This window comes from Aptenodytes patagonicus, chromosome 2 (genome assembly GCF_965638725.1).
Source record: "Aptenodytes patagonicus chromosome 2, bAptPat1.pri.cur, whole genome shotgun sequence".
Lineage (NCBI taxonomy): Eukaryota > Metazoa > Chordata > Aves > Sphenisciformes > Spheniscidae > Aptenodytes > Aptenodytes patagonicus.
Genome location: NC_134950.1, coordinates 135,945,147 through 135,962,671, shown reverse-complemented (window position 1 = coordinate 135,962,671; position 17,525 = coordinate 135,945,147). Strand labels below are relative to the sequence as shown.

Genomic DNA, 17,525 nt, shown 5'->3' with positions numbered 1-17,525 from the left:
CATCCACTGATTGCTATTAAATAATCAGAGCTGCCAGCTCAGGAAAAGAACTTCCTCATCCCCTGTTTAACAGGAGCAGTCATGATCTGTGCCAAGCTACTGCAATGCCCCAGCCAGGTTGCCTGCCGGACTTGCTGAGCCTTTGGCCTGACCCTCTTAAAAACTGGGACCTAGGAATTAACAAAGATGGTCTGAATGATCAGTACTGTGCAACATTAAACACCTTTTGGAAGGAAAACATTTGGGAATGGTTTCAGTTCTACCGATCAGGTGATTTCTGTGTAAAATAAAAATAGTGAGCAGCTTGTCCAATGAGACTATAGATTCATCCTGTACAGAGATACATGCAGGTTTGGCTCCGTTGAGCCATTCTCTCCCCTTGAGGATGGGATGAACAGGAGAAACAATTATCAAGGTGATACTTTTGTCATCATTTCATCAATTTCCTGCACTGCATTTGAGTAACTTGGTTATCAAGCAGTGTTTGCGTTCATCAGTTGAGCTAATATCTCTGTTACAGCCCAGCCTGAGTGCTTACTCCACAATTTTTCACGTTCATTTAAAAATCCTATGCCCTGGTACCATGTCAAGACCACGCTGTCCTGCACAGCATACATGCTTCATTTAATGGAAACTAATACAAAGAGCGCATGCCTTTGAAAGTGCAGCTTAGGAATAAAAGCTTTGGAAGGTTAGAAGCAAATAAAAGCATCATGATTAAGCAAATGCTTAACAGTCAGGGGTTCAGCTGTCACAAATGCACCAGCGATACAGAGGAAGGCTTAACCTCTTACATTGCTCAAGTGGCAGGGATGCCAGTTCTGAGAAGATAGCTCAATATTGGCGTGAAAAATGAGCTTAGAGTTCCCTGTGAAATGCAATACCCTATGCAGTGTCATCAACAGACATCATTTCTCCAATTCCCTCTTTCTGCTGGTTGGTCCCAGTAAACGAGCTGTGAAGACAAGTGGGAGGGTGCAAGAGTTTGGAAGGCAAGTTTGGTTTTCCACTCCTCTTTAAAAGATACAGAATTATATTATTCATGATGCTCCTTCATTCCCCAACCCCTCCTTCTCACTCTAAAGCATTCAGTTAAACATCTAGTCTCATTTCTATTCCAAAAAATGTTAACAAGGATCTAAATGGAGCAGCGATACCACCTCACTGGCAATTGGTGTGTGTTCGGGTGGTGGTGGTAGGAGCAAGATACAGGTTGCCATCACGTTTGCTTGCTGGTGTGACTGGTTCTGCCTATCCAAGCTTCTAGGGCCGTGGTCATTACACAGCTTCATCACACTGACAGCACCAAAGTAAAGACTAGGTAAAAAGCAGCCAAAAAAAAAGTTTAATGCAATTCAGATCTTGCTTCAAACCTGTTAAAGATTCCGTCGTGTTTGCCCTGGGTCAGGACTATTGACTACACATCCCTTCCACAGCAAACCGGCCTAAATGATCTGCGTAAGACTGAAACCATGAACTATAGGTTGTACTACAGACTGTATAGCATTGTTATGCAAAAGGGAGATGAATTCTAAGCCACAGAAGTCACTGCTTGTAGTGCAAACATTGTAACCTGGCTGCCGGGTGGCCTAGCAGCTATGGAATACCTGTCGGTGACTGTTCATCCTTATCCAGTTATTATTACGGACAGAAAACCAACTTGATCAAAGCACCGCAAATGCTTGGAACAGTCTGTTCCTATGCCTCATTAGTTTAAAAAAACACCACACAACTTTATCTGATGATAGGAGTTAAACTCTTTATTCCATTCAGAGGCATCTGGCAAGTGGAGCTGCATTGGGGGGCACATTACAGGTGAAAAATGATCCATACTTTGTGGATATTGAAATCATTTACAGTATTTACTTTCTAGCTATTCCCAAATACTCCAAATTACCAAGTCTCAATTGAAAAGAAAAACATGATTTACCCTACTAAGTCTAGAAATTTAAGAGAGATGACAGTATTTAAATCAGCAGATGTAAATGCAGCACCTATTTGTAAAGTAATTTTTATGGAAAATAATGAAGTCAAATCCTTCTCAAATGTTAAGAAAGGAACGTCAGACTGACTTAAGCCTCAACAAAAATTAAAAAGCTATGACTTTTCATACTTCAGTAATTTTAAATTCATTGTAAGAAAAAAAAAGTTATCCTAAAGGCTAGATGAAGGTCACTGTCAAAAAAGGAAAAAGAAACTCATTTTTCTTTGCTAAAACTACAACATAAGTTTGTGGTTTTTAAACCAATTAGTAAAGAAGAGATGCAGGAAAAACACTTCAGACCATTTTCAAAATTATCTAATCTGTACAACAATGATCTTTGGGAAAATTATCTAGTCTATGTAGTAATGCCTCTATTTCAACATGAACCTAAGAGGTAGATAACAAAATGATGAAACAAATGCTTTTGCTCGTTGTGCCCCTCAAATCAGTGCAGCATGGTGATTCTGATCATCTCATGCACAAAAAACATCACAAAAAAAAGGTTCAGAGGTAATAGCATGGCTCTGTCGACCACACACATACAGGCGCGCACGCGCACACACACACACACAGCAGTCTTTATGCACCATGTGTTGCCACATATTTTTTTTTTCTTAAACTGAGGTAGACTGAAGTTTATTGTAGAAACTTGAATGTGTCACTATTACCACAATCATCATTCAAATTACATTCGGAAATTAAAAAATTTGGTAACTTTCCTGTTATCCCTGCCTTTTGACATTTTTTTTTTTTCCTCTAATGGTTGGTTGCAGAACGTGCATAAATCCTGCTGCATCTATTATAAGCCAGGCTAGAGAGGTTGTTGTTTTGTTTTGTGTTTTTTTTTCTTGTAATAGTTTTTAAAACCTTCAAAGTGGCTTAGTGTGGCCCATAACAGCGGCTGGATATGTAAACTTAGCCTTTCATTATCTTTCAATGTGATCAAACACTGTTTGACCTTCCCCCATCGTGGTAACTGAAAGCAGTATGATGTGATCTGCAGACAGCAGAGACCCTCGTGGCCTCAAATACGCTCTAGCAGATCGAGTGTTCTATCAAACTGAAGATGAAGCTTGCTCTTTGAACAAAATGGCAAAGTCCAAATGGGCTGCAAATGGTTAAATGTAGCATTATTAGGTAGTGATGGTCAAAGGCACAAAGGGTTCATGCATTCAATCAAGTAGCACAAAAAAAATTCAGCCTCTTGCAGCCTTCTAAATTTTTCCCCCAACCCCAGCCTCTTGCCATCACTTCCTTGTCCTGTTCCCAAAAAAGTACCGTCACAAACTTTTTCATCCCATCTTAAAAGAAAACTAAACGGCATTGCTGCTATCAGAATGTTGGCATCATTCACTATCTTTTGAACATTCACTGAATTTTTTTTTTTTTTAAACAAATGATGGTGTTGAAGCCCTCAGAAAATCTGAGGCTGTGTTTTTTTTACCCACCTTACTCCCATCAGCCAGCAGCTAGAAGTGCTCTACTATATTTTTTCCCCGATAAGTCTGTAGTACTCCTGGCTGGTGGCTGATCAAATTTTAATTTTTTTTAAAAAAATAAAATGCTCAAGAACTATTAGCTTTATAAAGTATACAAAATACCAAAAAAAAAAAAGCAAAAAAGGAACAATTTCTCATTGAGGTACTAAATGCCTGAGGTAGTTTAGTAAAATGCATATTTATCTTTTTATGCCCTGGCCAACACCATTCAACACTTCCCTTAGGTTATTCATGGCAGTGTTATGTAAAAATGCAACCAAATTCTTTTTAAAAAATGCCACTTGTTTCAACATTGGGACTAACACTTAAACTCTTGTCGATACCCTTGCTCTAACCCTAGCCCACCCGCAATCCCACCCTCCAAATGTGTTTCTTCTTTTACAGCTGGACCTATAAGAGCAATGCCTTTTCTTTTTTTTTGTTTTTTTTTCTTTTTTCTTTTCTTTTTTTTTTTTTAAACCAGTGAACTCAGAAGAGAAAGCTTCATTAAACCAAGTTCTAAAATTGTTGGGGAATAATAAGAACAATAAAAAAGACTAACGAGTTTATGTTAAATTGTGAGAATAGAACAAAAGGGAAGTGAAGGGGTCCTTATTTTAAAGCTGGGTTTCAAAAGTTTGAGAGAGCCTAAAGAATACATTCTCAGAGACAGCGTTCAACGGTTGCCTGGTCCTCGAACAGGTGATTGGCTTGGTGGATCTTCTGCATATAACTTCAACAGGTGCTCACCACCCGTCTCTCTGTCGCACAGTCTGTCTTTGGTCTGGCATCTGTCTCTGATGGGCCATTTCCTAAACCTTTATTTTCGTCTTGGCTGAGGCTGTCCGCTTTGCAATGTTTTTTGCTGTTGCTGCTGCCTTCTTACCTGAGCCAGTATTTCCTGAATTTTTCTCTGAGCAAGCTGAAGGACAAAGAAGAAACACCCCATCACGATGCCGTGCCGCAGTGACTCCTGTTTAAAACTGCCTATAGATGCTACTGGGATTAAGAAAGTCTGGAATAACTAAGTTCCTAGTACTGACAAGATTATTCATTAAATACACTTGCGTTAGTCATGATGTACAACTTAATTTTTCTTCTTTTTCCACCTAATACAACTACCCGCATGGTCAGTTTTCACATCCGTAATACAGAAAGCATGAGCATGGGAAGATGACTACCAACATTAAGATCATTGAAGATACAGGCTACTTGTATTTTTTCCCTCTGGAGATACTAATATTTTATAAGAACCACTGTTCTAATAGAGAGGGGACAATTTTTTTTTATACAACAGGGAGTCCAGAGGGTCAGACTTACAGGATTTACCAGCCCTCCCATCTCCTTTCTGAACTACAAAAGTCACCCATACCAAGGTATCAAAAGGAATTGGTCCGAACTAAGAGTTAAGTGAGGGAAGGAATCGTGTGATCCTTTTCTTTATGATACTAAATCAACAGATTGGGCGATGTGGACAAATTGCATATATTCGTGCAGCTCTTGCCAGGTATTATGAGATAGCTTGTATCTCCCTGCCATTTGAATTTCAGTCCGATCACAACTTGGGTTTTCTTTTGCTTTGAAAGTTTTAGCAGTGCCAGAGCCTACATATATTGGTAGGAGAATTTAAGAAGATTGTTTTTACATATGTAAAAGTGCAATATTGTTATAAATCTCTCACAGGCATGAGGAAAGTTTATTGCAGCAAGACAATTAGAAGAGCCTGGCAAGCAGTGCTTTCTGTATCCTGAGTAGAAAAAAGTCTTCCATCCCTTGGCTCTGCACATGGATATAAAAGAAAGACCATGGAAACATCAAGGCAATATAGAAATTCATTCCAGTCCTCCTACCTGGCATGCATAGAAGTGACCAGTTATTTTCACAACCACCTGATCATTTTCATCAGGTGTCTGGTCACGAGGGACTACAACTTCTGCACTTGTCAAGTTTTGAAGCTCATTTACCTATAAATAGATAGTAGAAGTCAGAAAAATCTTAAACAAATATCCCACAACCACCAAGCCTCAAAGATACTGCTGACCACAGAAACATCATCCTCTAAGTTACATTTAAAAAAAGAGAAGCCCACTAACAGAAAGCATCTTTGTGCAGCAGTCTGCACTTCGCAAGATGAGCCTCTGGTGTCTCTAACATAAATTAGCACCAAGTTCTCTTAGTTTGGAGAGGCGTTTTAAAGACTAAATACAACACAGATGATGTTCAATACATGACTTGAAAAGGCAAATAGATGCCACAGTGTTTACAGTTGAGTTTACAAGTTTAAGGTCAGAAAACTCACACAATATATAATGTAGGGAAGAAAAAAAAAAAAGGTCAAAGTATTTATACATTTTTCCTTAAAAAAACCTCCACAAGATGGAAAACTCCAAACAGAACAATGAGAAGTGTCCAAATTATTTTCAGTAGCCTATCAGCTTCCATAGTGTTAAGTAGAGGTAAAGTTAGAGTCTTTGTCCCATTTACTTATTTTATTTTAGAAATGCATAGCATTATTTAATCAAAAATGTTTTAGATTAACAACTCTGAAGAGATGTTTGGCCTTAAACCTGTTACTGCTGCAAGTAATGAAAGAGGCCACGTTGCCTCCTGACACTTAACTTCAACACCCCATTGCACTCAAGGATGGAGACCCAAGGCTGAACCATTTCTGTGCAAATATCAGCTAGCTCCTGACTTACAACCATATGAAAATACTAGCACCTTTTCAGGATTGAAAAATCTGAGTGATGTAATTTTATGCAACAAACAGCCTAAGGAATGCCATCAATTAAGTTGAAGTAAAAATGTTTGGGGTTGTTTTGGTTTTTTTTTTTGTAATATTGAGGTCTGAACGTATCTTAATTTCCTACCACTTATTTAGAAATTATGCTTTCACTCAGTTTTGGCCAGATATGCCACCTTTGGACACACTGGATTTTATTTTAATTAAATGAGATTAGTGAAATCTTTTTGCAAAATCTGGCATAAGCTAAGGTTCACAGAAGCAGGTCTTGAGTGGGAACATATTCATTCTAAATGGAAGAACGACATTTCTATTAATAAAAGCCCTGCAGATCTGACTGGGACTATCGATTTTTGTTAGACTATTTCTTTTTTTTTTTTTAGATGAAATAATTCGTTCTATGAGATTGGCTTCTCTTGACTCCACACTAGAAGAAAGGAAAGCTTAACAGGTACACCTAAGAAAGTAGCACCTGCTTTAACATAACTTCAAAGGATTAGCTATTAGTTAGCTAAATGTTTAAGCCTTATACATATATACACACTGAAACAAGAAACATAACTGAAAAACACTAAAAGTTTTATTTCAGCTACTTACTGTTTTGCCTCCTTTACCAATAACTCTACCAGCAGCATAGGATGGCACTTTTATATGAGCCTCAAGTTTCACTTCTTCTTTAGGTCCAAAGAAATTTTCTTCTTTAAGTTTTCCATAGATTCTCCCTTGAGCCTGCAAAAATGCTTTCAGTTAGAGAATGCGCTTATTGAAATCTAGTTAACTTCAAGAAATTCCACAGAAAGGAGAATTCTCAGTACACAATCCTGACAAAGCGTTTTCCCTAATAAATACAGTAACTGTTTTTCTAAAAGAAGTCTTTGTACCCAACTAGGAAGCACCGCTGTCCAACTTTAAAGATCGCATGACAAACCAAGGAATCACAGAGCAATTTAACAGATCGTTATTATTCTGCTTTTCAGTAGAAACACTGCTTTTAAAAGAAACTATTGCATCTCTGTAGCGGTAAAGAGTGGTGGAGAAAAGAACTGGCTGGCTGAAGCACTTATTACACCCAGAAGCACAGAATGCAATTAATTGGCTCAGAAACCCATTCTTTTAAGGACACTAAACTAAAAAAGAAAAAAGCCACCCCCCCCACCCCAAACAAGTCATGGGATAAAGACTCCAATTAGAGCAAACAGCTTACTTTTACAATCCATTACAACATATAGTTTAAAAATAAATAAATCTGACCTTGCTCAATTTTCTAAAGTGGAAAAAAAATCAAACTGTAGATCTAAATAGCACCATGGGAACAGTATTACTCCGCCCAGCACACAGTTCCCTTTTCTGGGGAACACACAAGTGCCAGGTAGCAAGAAGAATGTCCACTGAGACTAAGCTCATGAATCTTGCTGATTTTTAAACACATTTATTTCCTTATTCCCTGCTGTTCATCAGAGGATTCTTGAGAAATGGTAACCAGATCTTCTACTCCACACCTCCTAGAGGCATCAAAAGAACATTTCTATTGAGATACTGAAGAGAGATGCTCTGTGAAGACCATAAACCTAGGACCACAAAGCCTTTCCAGTTCAGATTCTTTATCACCTTCTTTAAATCATGCTCACCAGCCCTGTCACCGCATACATGCTAAATCCAACCATCTTACGAGCCACCACTGCAACAGAATACGAAAAGTCCCAAAAGATTGCATGATGTGATTGTTATTATAAATAGTGGCAGCTTATTTTATCTTATTTCTAGCTCATATCCTAAAAGCCTACTTGAGTTCATGCTACTCTAGAATGGGTAAGATGAAAGACATTTTGTGACCTTGGAGCTGAAAGTGCTCAGTATTTGGGGTAAGTTAGACTCTGCCTGAAGAGTATGGAAAAATCTGTAGCATGTGGCTTTGACCTAGGTAGGATACTGCAGGTCATGGGACCCTGTCACAGATGACAAAAGCTATCATCTTTCCAGTGAGACAAAAGACTACACAAAAAAACCTATACAAGAACTCAGTACAACTACCACGTTCTGGCACCACCAACAGCCCTAGAATCAGAGATTCCTGCTCCAGGAAAACACTTCAAAAGGGTTTGTCAAGAGCAGATAAAATACTACTCCCAGCCATCATCTTGAGCTGGAGATTTTGAAACTGTTTCTAAATTTGTTAGAGACAGACAGGAGCCAGCATAGCCCTTTTTATTTCAATAGCAATGCTTTTCGCGTGCATAACACCTTCACAACCTGCACAGGCTGCAGAGCTCGCTGGGAGAGGCACTACAGGAAAAGAGCATGCATTACTGCTGAATTATAAAGCAAGATGAGATGTTGATTTTTTAAGGGATAGTAGATGTATTTCCAACATCCCAAATCCTTCAGTTCTTGAAAAAGTCTTTAAGGAAAGGAAACAACCTAACTGGGCCCAGTCTCTAGCTCCTTCACAGTAAAATAGTGGCTGAAATATGTTGTCTACACTAGATTCCACTTCACTTGCACGTGTCGCAGATCCAAGGCAACACGATAATCTCTGAATATTGGTGTCACAGGTATGCCTAAACTCTAGGGAGCACTGCAGCAGAGGCTGTAAACAGCAGCCTATTCTCTTCCCATTGCCTTGCTAATAAATAGCCCTGCATACCACAACATCCTCAGGCTGCTGCAGCTGAGGAAGAAAGGGGTGCAGCCACTGCAGCTACCATGGACATGAATCACAGACAGCAGAACACAATGTAGTAGGGAAAGGATGCCAAACTCACAGGCTCTGGGATGACACCACCTCTCTGAGAGCTGGTTACTCATCTGAGCAGCAGCTAATCCCTCTTCAAGTTCTTGTGCACCCAGATTAAATTCTTGGTGCCTAACAAGCAATAGCCCATGCTCAAAGATAGAGAAGACCCTTCTTAAACAGAGCTCAAGGACAGCATTAGTGAAGCTTGGCCCTGACTGTAAGGCATGCTTCAGGTTAACAGTGGTGATAAAAGGAAGGACTGAACTCTGCCTCTGCCCATCTCGGTCAAGAAGGCATTGCTCAAAGAGTAGTAAAAGACTACGAGGGCTGGAGCTGAAGGAAACCCCAAAGGATAACCCCTCTCATTTACAAGACCAGCATACTCAAGAGCATCAGCTGTGCTAGTACATTGATCCCTCTTTGCAAGCAGAAGCTGAAGTGCAGGGAAGTGACTGATTGATGTGGTTTTAACCAACGCATGGGGTGCAGAAAAGGGAGACTTTCCTCCTTGCATGATCCAGGTTGGGGAGGACAGCTGGCAAAAGAACTCTGTGGGACTTCAAGTCTATCTTAGGGAAAAAGCCTGAGGACAAGCCTTTGCTTACATGAAAAGGGATAAGGGATGCCCAAATCTATTTCAGCCTGCTACTGCTTGAGGGCAAGTTCACTGATATCTGATGGATAGCCAGAATCTGACCTTGTGCTGATCACAGATCACAAGAGCACTCCATATGTGGAACATGCCATGTGGCCAAGCCCACATGCACACACAAAACTTCAAGGAGGTATAGCTTCTAAATTATGCTTTGCCTTCAATAGCTTCTCAAATGTATATAACTGAGCAATAATCCCAAATGCATCTAGTTCAATATAACCACTGCAAAATACCTGGCCTGATACTTCTCCAAAACTCCTAAAAGCATTAATGAAACTGATTCTAGATATGCCTGAAGTTTGTGCACCTCCTTCTTGCAAGATGCCCTGAAGCAAAAATACGAAGACAGAAACAAGAACAGGCAAGAGAACAATGCCAGGACATGAGCTCTCAAGTGACTTTCTACCTGATCTGAGCCTCATCTGTGATGAGGCCAGGCTGCTGCACTGAGCTGTCTGCATCACTCCTAACATGGTCAACTCCTTTTGGAGTAACTAGATATATCCCTTGGCACTTAAAGCAGAAGGCCACTCCAGAACTCAATCTGAACACAAATGGTATAATCAGGTTGAGTATCTCCTTGTAGTTGTAGTGGAAATACAATTAGAAATCTTGCATTTATCTATAGAGCTACCCAAAAACCATTTTCCATTTGGCACGCAACAGTAACCTGGGAAGACTCAGTCTCTCATCTTGTCAGCTTTGTTATTTCAATTAAATAAACTGTTGCATGTATTAAGACAGGCTTGAAAGACTGCACTATTGTGCTCGTAGATAAAAGGGAAAATTAGGAATGCAATATGGCCATATTTTCATGCTAGACTTGATTCTAACTGACATGAAACTCCCACCAGTTTTCAGGTAACCAGAATGTGGCCTCTGATAGTACTATGTTACTCATTCATATGAGATACCTTTCGGCAAAAGGAAAACAAAAATCAAGTGTTTACTAAAACTCTGAATAAAATGGTGCTTGGAACCAAGTGTTTTGTTTTCAAGATTGTCCCTTACAGTCCGAAGGTCACTACAGACTGACAAGTTTTTATATGTTGTACCTTGAACTGAGCTTCTGGAGGTCCAGTGATGATAACCATTCTCAGCTTGGCATCTGGTCCTTCAGCAGGGGCAATCTGGAATGGATAAACATAGCTTTTGGTAGCTGTATTTGAAGGAATAGTTTAAAGCCACCTCCTCCCCGTTTCAGTCTCACATTCTGTTCAAGAGTGAAGAATTATTCGTTACAGCAGCAGCATTACACTTCAGTCATGAAGGGTTTGTTCTCTTTAAAATGCATCAATTAGCTATAATGAAATACGGAGATATTGGCTAAACCATAAGCAAATTTACTTCTGAAAATTAAAGGCATAGCTACTCATCCACATATGGCAAAATCCCACAAGCCATTTTCATGTGGCTATGAGTGATGCAAGACATGTAGCCTTCAAAAAGACAAGTATGGTTAATAGACCGAGATTCTCATCCCTACCCACTAACTTAAATAGTCTTTCTAACAAGTTTTGCTCATTAGCAAAAGTTTGCATCCATCCCCCTAAGAACAGAAGATCACTTTACTGTTGTAACTAATCAGATCCAAAACATTCCTCTATACTGGACAATGAGTTCGCAGTTTCCAAGGGGTTTGTATCTACAGACATTTATTTGTGTGACCCAAATAAAAATTAAACTCCACCAGAGCTGAGACAGAGACGCCTGTAGGGTCTTTAGCAGTTCATGTCACCACAAAAGTAAGATTTCTGTGGGTGTTGTTCTCAGACTCCAGCAGCATTAAATAATTCAAACTAGCCTCTGACATTCTGGATGAATCTTTTGTTTATCACAACTGACATTTCCATTGTTGCATCTAGTATTACATAGCCACTGTTGAATGGGCAATATATTAAACACTACAGGATTTCATCTTAGCTGTTGGCATAGGGATGTTATTCATATTTAACAGCTGTAGTTTATTTCAGACAAATTACCAGTCACCATGCATCATTTTCACTGAAGAATTTTGTTAACCGAAGTTTATATAATTATTCATATTGTACCCTAAGATAGCGAAGACATTACATACTAGTTATCTGGTTTGCATATTTATTTTTCACATGATTTCTGCATTCCAATTGGCTATATCTAAAAATACACATTCATTTTACAGCAGTACATTTATAAGACATGACGTTGTGGTAAGGGCAAGCACAGACTAAATCCATTCATTCTTTGGAACACAAGTATTTTAGAGGGGCAAAATTTTGAGGCACATTTGGAGGCAGCTGACTGAACAGAGCTCAGCCTGATAATTGCCATTCATGTAAAACGGACATTGTAGTTTGCCTCTCAGTCACCTCATGTTTTCTTAGTGAACACCAGCGCCTTTATTGAAATTTTAGGAAAAATATTTTCCATCAAGCCTTTGTTACATCTTACACGTGTTTAAATGTTCTGGGACATTTCTTGCTTTGCTTTTATCTTAGAGAGTGTCCTGTTCTCAGCAGCTAGAGTAAAACATGTCTGAGGGCTGTGAAAAAAAACATGTACCGACTAACATCTCAATGTCTGAAAGGGCAACCTAAGAGACTTCAGTGTTAATTTTGTCTGTTTGCTCTTGGAAGGAGAAGTTATATACATACAAATAGTACCCAAGTGGTGAATTTTTAACTTCTGAGAGAAACCGTTTTACATTCCTAACCAGAAAACAACCTGTCTTCCATATACCAAGTCACAAGCTGACAACTTCATACACCCAAAACCTATAACGCTCATCCCGACTCCTTCAGAGACAGGAAGGGCTAACTCTGCGAATAATTTATAACCAAGGAGATGCCAATGGTTCCCAACAGGTCCTAGCGCTGTAGTACAGGGTGGGCAGCAGACAGCCCAGAAATCTCTGCCTGGCTCCTTTGCTGAATGATTCAGTCTGCTGGAGCCCCACACCGAGCCTGCATTACCAAGCAGTGACCCCCAGCACAGGGACACAACCTGAGCTCATCAACAGCCACGCGCACCTCTGAAGTGATGGGCTGGACACCGCAGCCTTACGCGGAACCCCTGTGCATCTGCAGTTTATTTAGTCTTACTTTGTGGCTAACGGGTTTCATCAGATCTACAAAGCTCAGCACGAGCACAAAGATGGTGCACAGGGGTGTAAGACATTTTCATCTGTAACAATCTACAGCACAACTCAAAACAAGTTCAGAGTGTCAGGCAAAGACTTACTTCCTCCACAAAGTACGATTACTACAGTTTGGCAAGTTAAGTTACTCAGGCAGCACTCCCTCCAACTCTTAGCTAAAAGCACAGACTCCTTGATAATCACAATTATCAAGGATTTTTTTGCTCAAAAGTTATGATAAAGGGCAGGTGGTCAACACAAGGGAAGTTCAGAAGTTTTGAATAAGTTACTACTGTCATCTTTAACACTACTTTCACACAGAAGCAAGCATGCTGCTCCATATTGTTCTGTCAGATTACAGAAGAAGTTGCATTTTTATTTTAATTGATAAGCATACATGCAACTTCCCAATTTAGCAAGCATACCCTGTATCTGTACAGTTCTGTTAAGATTTAATCCTATTTCCACAAAAATCTTATTTACTTTATTCCTACTGAAGGAACAAAAGACCAGAGCTTTAGCAAACTTTAACTGAATTTCAATTAATACAGATATGTTAAATGCATTGGGTAGAGGGGTGCCAGCCAGTAGAGGAAGCCTGAGGCCACTGTTAGCCAGATGCGTGAGAAACACGGGAAACTCCCTTTCCACTAAACTGTCTTCCAAGGGCCAACTAAAGAACTAGTTTAGACGGGTTCTTGGAGGTCCAGGTTATTTGACTTTTCTCTCTCCACCTAGCAGTACCCTCCATATACCACTTAATCTTTGGATACAAACTATGGGAATGGAGAGAGAAAAAGGAAATACATGTGATACATCGCAGCCCCATGCAAGACAAATTTGATAAAGAAAAATTAACACCTCTCTTTCTTGTATTCCATTTTTTCCCCTAAAAATATGATTACTAGTGCTCTAACGCAAACCATCTGGGTAGTATAACAACCATTTAATGTACTGCTCAATAAAGGATGGAACTGGGCACCGTGCCAGTTGGTTGACTGGCCAGTAAATGGATCGGCATTCGGCAAACCACACACAAGACTCATTCATCAGGGTTCCCCAATTATTTTGCTCTGCACATTTAAATGAGCACTTTCCAAGCCAAGCCCAGCCTCACCGGCTTCACCAAGCTCAACTCATAGCCAGCTCCTGCCCCTGACCTTTGGCAGATCCCTGCCATAGCACTCACTAAACAGGCCACATCTCCTGCGCAAAAAGAGAACCGAGAAGAAAGCATTTGCTTAATCTGTGCAGGAAAGTGTCAATCTGACAGCACATAACAAAGGTACACACTGTAGTTTGGGGGGTTTTTTGTTTTCTTTTTACTTTTTTCTTTTTTAATTTAGGCCAAAACATTATCTTTACAGCACAAAATAGCAGAACTGGCTCAAGCATCTAGATAAGATACTTGTGGTTACAATGGCATTAGTAGCAGAAACCCAAGGCCTTCCTACAGCTGCAACTGGTACTAACGCCTATACGCAGCCAAGGAGGATTTCACCAAATTGACTAAAATTCAAACTTAAGCTTCCATTAGGTCAACCTCTGCAAACCATCTTGTTCTTAGCTATATTGAGGTAGTCAACACACAAACAGCTGGATGTTAAAGCAGCATGCTGCCGTAAACATGATGTTAAAGAACTGACCGACCCCAGAAGCCTGGAGTACACAGGTGATTTTAAAACATGAATGCTTCAGCATGGAGCCATCCAAGCTTGACAGCCCAGACCAATCCATCTGGAACAGAGAGTGGCCACAGCAGTAGGCGACTTCACCTGTGCTGCTGTTTTTAGAAGAGGAATTTACCTCACCAATTTTCACTTTACCAAAAGCAAGAAGAAAGCCTTTATGCACTGCACCATTAAGACTTAAGTCTGTTTCTAAGAAATCAAGACCACCAAAGTCGTTTTCTTTGCAGCTTATATTTCACACCTCAGGAGACGTTTGAAAACATGCTTCTAATTATCTTGTCTCAAGGAAGATTAAAAGATTATTTATAAATAAATGTACCATTTATCACATCACATTCTAAGCACAGAGTGGGGGAGGACATTCACAAAAACACAGCTTGTGCAAACTTGCTGAAAGTGTCATGTAGAATAGACAGAAAGTTAGTCAGTGTAATAATACCTTAATAGATGCGCCTGCAAAACGAGAAAGTTGTTTGATGTGCTGTCCCTGCTTGCCAATAATAGCTCCAACTGCCAAGGCTGGGATGAACAGATGAACAGTCTCAGACTCGGGCTGTTGCTGTGGGGAAGAAGGAAATATGCAGTGAATGTTTTTGAACATTACAAATCAGACTGACAGGAAAACGGGTATGGAACAGGCATGCATGGAAATGAGGGGGAAATCTTATGATGCCCTGTGATGTCTGAATATTAAGGGTCTGGCTTTTCCTGGGAATCACAAAATTCACAGAACAGGAAAGAACAGTTTGAGCCAAAAGAGGATTCTTTCATCTTTTATAAAATACTTGCAATTGTAATGCTTAGAGTTTTTTTAAAATGACTGAGGTGTTGCTTCTTTGCGAGGCTTTCATTCTTACCTGTCACTGTCTGGATTCTCTTCCACATGCAAGACTCTGCAGATGAGGCTGCTACAAAGCAGAGGGGCTACAGCCTGAGCAGGCAAACTCCTTCTAGTTTTCCTAGCTATTTTTTTAATTTTAGATTGTGCTGAGAGCGGCACAAAAAGCCTCAGAGTTACATATATGCTACAGTTTCCTTTGTGTGGGAGTGATCTGGAATGATAGCCAGCTAGAAAACTGCCAGCGATTCCTCCTGTGTAACATTATGCAACAGTTGGAGCCTTGGCAACAGGCCTCAATCAGGCGAGTAAATTAAACGCCAGATTAGGCGTTCTTAAAAGCGAGGACCCTAACATTGCACCCACTGGGTATCAGGCACCACTGCAGCTTCCTGTTGCTTTCAAGTAGACGCCCCAGCTGGAGAGCACAGCGTAACACTTGAGATCCTCTCTACGTGCTGCATAGCGATGAGCGAACCGAACCGCGGGGTTACATATGCCACCATAAGCCATAGCTATTTTAGCAGGCTCAGAAGAGCTCATCTCGGACTAACGGAGCACCGCCGAGTGCCCATTACGCCACCGTACCATTAATCCATCCACTTATGTCAGGGTTACTTCTCAAAAGCATTTCACACAAGCCTTTCTTTGAACTAGGAGGTATTTAAGACACCACCACTCCCCCTTTGAAAGCATTTCTTCCTCTATGTAGCCCTCTCATGTATTTTCAAAGTTTGTTTTGCTCATCCTCAACAAGACAAAGCCAACAAGCCCTTTTCTTGCAGAGGTATTTGAAGACAACGCAGCCATCCTCATCCTCACTTTCTCAGCGCCCATCATGCAGACCAGCCTCAGCACCAGCGAGCAGTGCACGTGGGACCAACTGTGCTCATTTAGCTTTGCTCACTTGTATATTTTGGTAAGGATACAGACCCACATAGGGAAGCTCACCAAAGCAGCTTTTTCTGGGATATTTTCAGAAAAAGATACGCTATATGCAACACAAAGCAAAAAGCAGCTGCAATCCTAAAAAGTTATCTCCACTTATTTTTAAATTTCAGTAACTTCTTTCGAGGGGAAGCAAAGTCCCAGTGCATTAACCGTAAACAAATCAGAACAAAATGCTTGTTTCCAAGTTTTGCCACTTTATTTTTGGTAAACGCAAGTCAACTGTAACCTCAGGGGAAACGAATTCCAGGCACAGCTCCATGTACCAGGTGAAGAAACCCCAAAATAGGATATTGAGAATAGAAACACATTCTGCCAGTTGCTTTAGGTAATCACAACAGTTGCACAATTCACCCTGTGTTTTCACACGTACAAAGCATCAGGATTCACAGTCAGTTTATGCTGGTTTAAGCCCACGTTTTCCCTGGACACAGGTTGCAGCCCTCCACACCCAGCCTCCCCACTGCCCTGTGTGCTTTGTGGCCAGCAGGATTGCATACCCAGCTGATTTTTAAGGCAGGCAGTGGGTCCCTGATCCGAATAACCAGAGAGCCACAAAAGCGGCAGTCCTGGAACAAGGGAGGAAGCAACAACAATTAGGTCAGGGCATGGGAAAAGGTGGGAACACCCCTTTTAATCTGCCTACAGATCAGTTTAAAACGATCTCAAAACTACGCCCTGAAACTACATATTGGTAATGAAAGATACCAGTCACTTCAGTATATATGTTAAACTGCTTTCCAGAAGATTACTCATTTTCTCCTCCTATTATTACAAACATCCTGTGAAGTGTACTCACAGTAAGTCCTTTTACACGTTCATTGTGAATCCAGCAAGATTTCCAGTAACTTGGAAATGCTACTGTAGGTACTTGGTTGATCTCACCACTTTGGAAAACTGTTTCTAAATGGATACAAATTCATGAGGCATTTGTTTTTTTCCAGTTTTGTTGCAAGGACCCATACTAACTGCACTGGGTGTAGAGGCAACCTCTCTTTCCAATCCAGGTGCAGACAGCTTAGCCACCCCTTGCTCACTCATCTCCTTGACCCCTACCTTCAATTGTCCACACATGCTCCTGCAAAAGTCCACTGCCAAAGTTTCCCCTCCCACACGCAACTCCATCCACCCTCTTCCAGCTAAACTTTGAGCTAATGCACACAAACTTTCCAGCTAATTCATACAACACTGCTACACATCAAAGATGTAACTTGACTTGGTTTTCAGGAATTTACACAGCTTCTACCTAAACCTACCTCCAGACACATTTCTCTACCATAGAAACAAATCAGACTTCATTACTTTTGTTTGCAGATATTTCCTGCCTTCCCTCTGTTGC

General features: G+C 40.4%; 1 protein-coding gene across 2 annotated transcripts in view; it reads right to left on the bottom strand.

The window, feature by feature from the left end:
- Positions 1-1,733: 1,733 nt before the first annotated feature.
- Positions 1,734-17,525, bottom strand: part of IGF2BP3 (insulin like growth factor 2 mRNA binding protein 3) — a 118,585-nt gene continuing 102,793 nt past the window's right edge. For both annotated transcript variants that reach the window (XM_076331339.1, XM_076331340.1), the window contains 5 exons: positions 14,840-14,959; positions 10,650-10,724; positions 6,803-6,934; positions 5,313-5,426; positions 1,734-4,384 (listed from right to left, as the gene is read on the bottom strand). In XM_076331339.1, the coding sequence (XP_076187454.1) occupies positions 4,283-4,384; positions 5,313-5,426; positions 6,803-6,934; positions 10,650-10,724; positions 14,840-14,959 (543 nt within the window). In that variant the 3' untranslated portion in view covers positions 1,734-4,282. The remainder of the gene's footprint in view (positions 4,385-5,312; positions 5,427-6,802; positions 6,935-10,649; positions 10,725-14,839; positions 14,960-17,525) is intronic.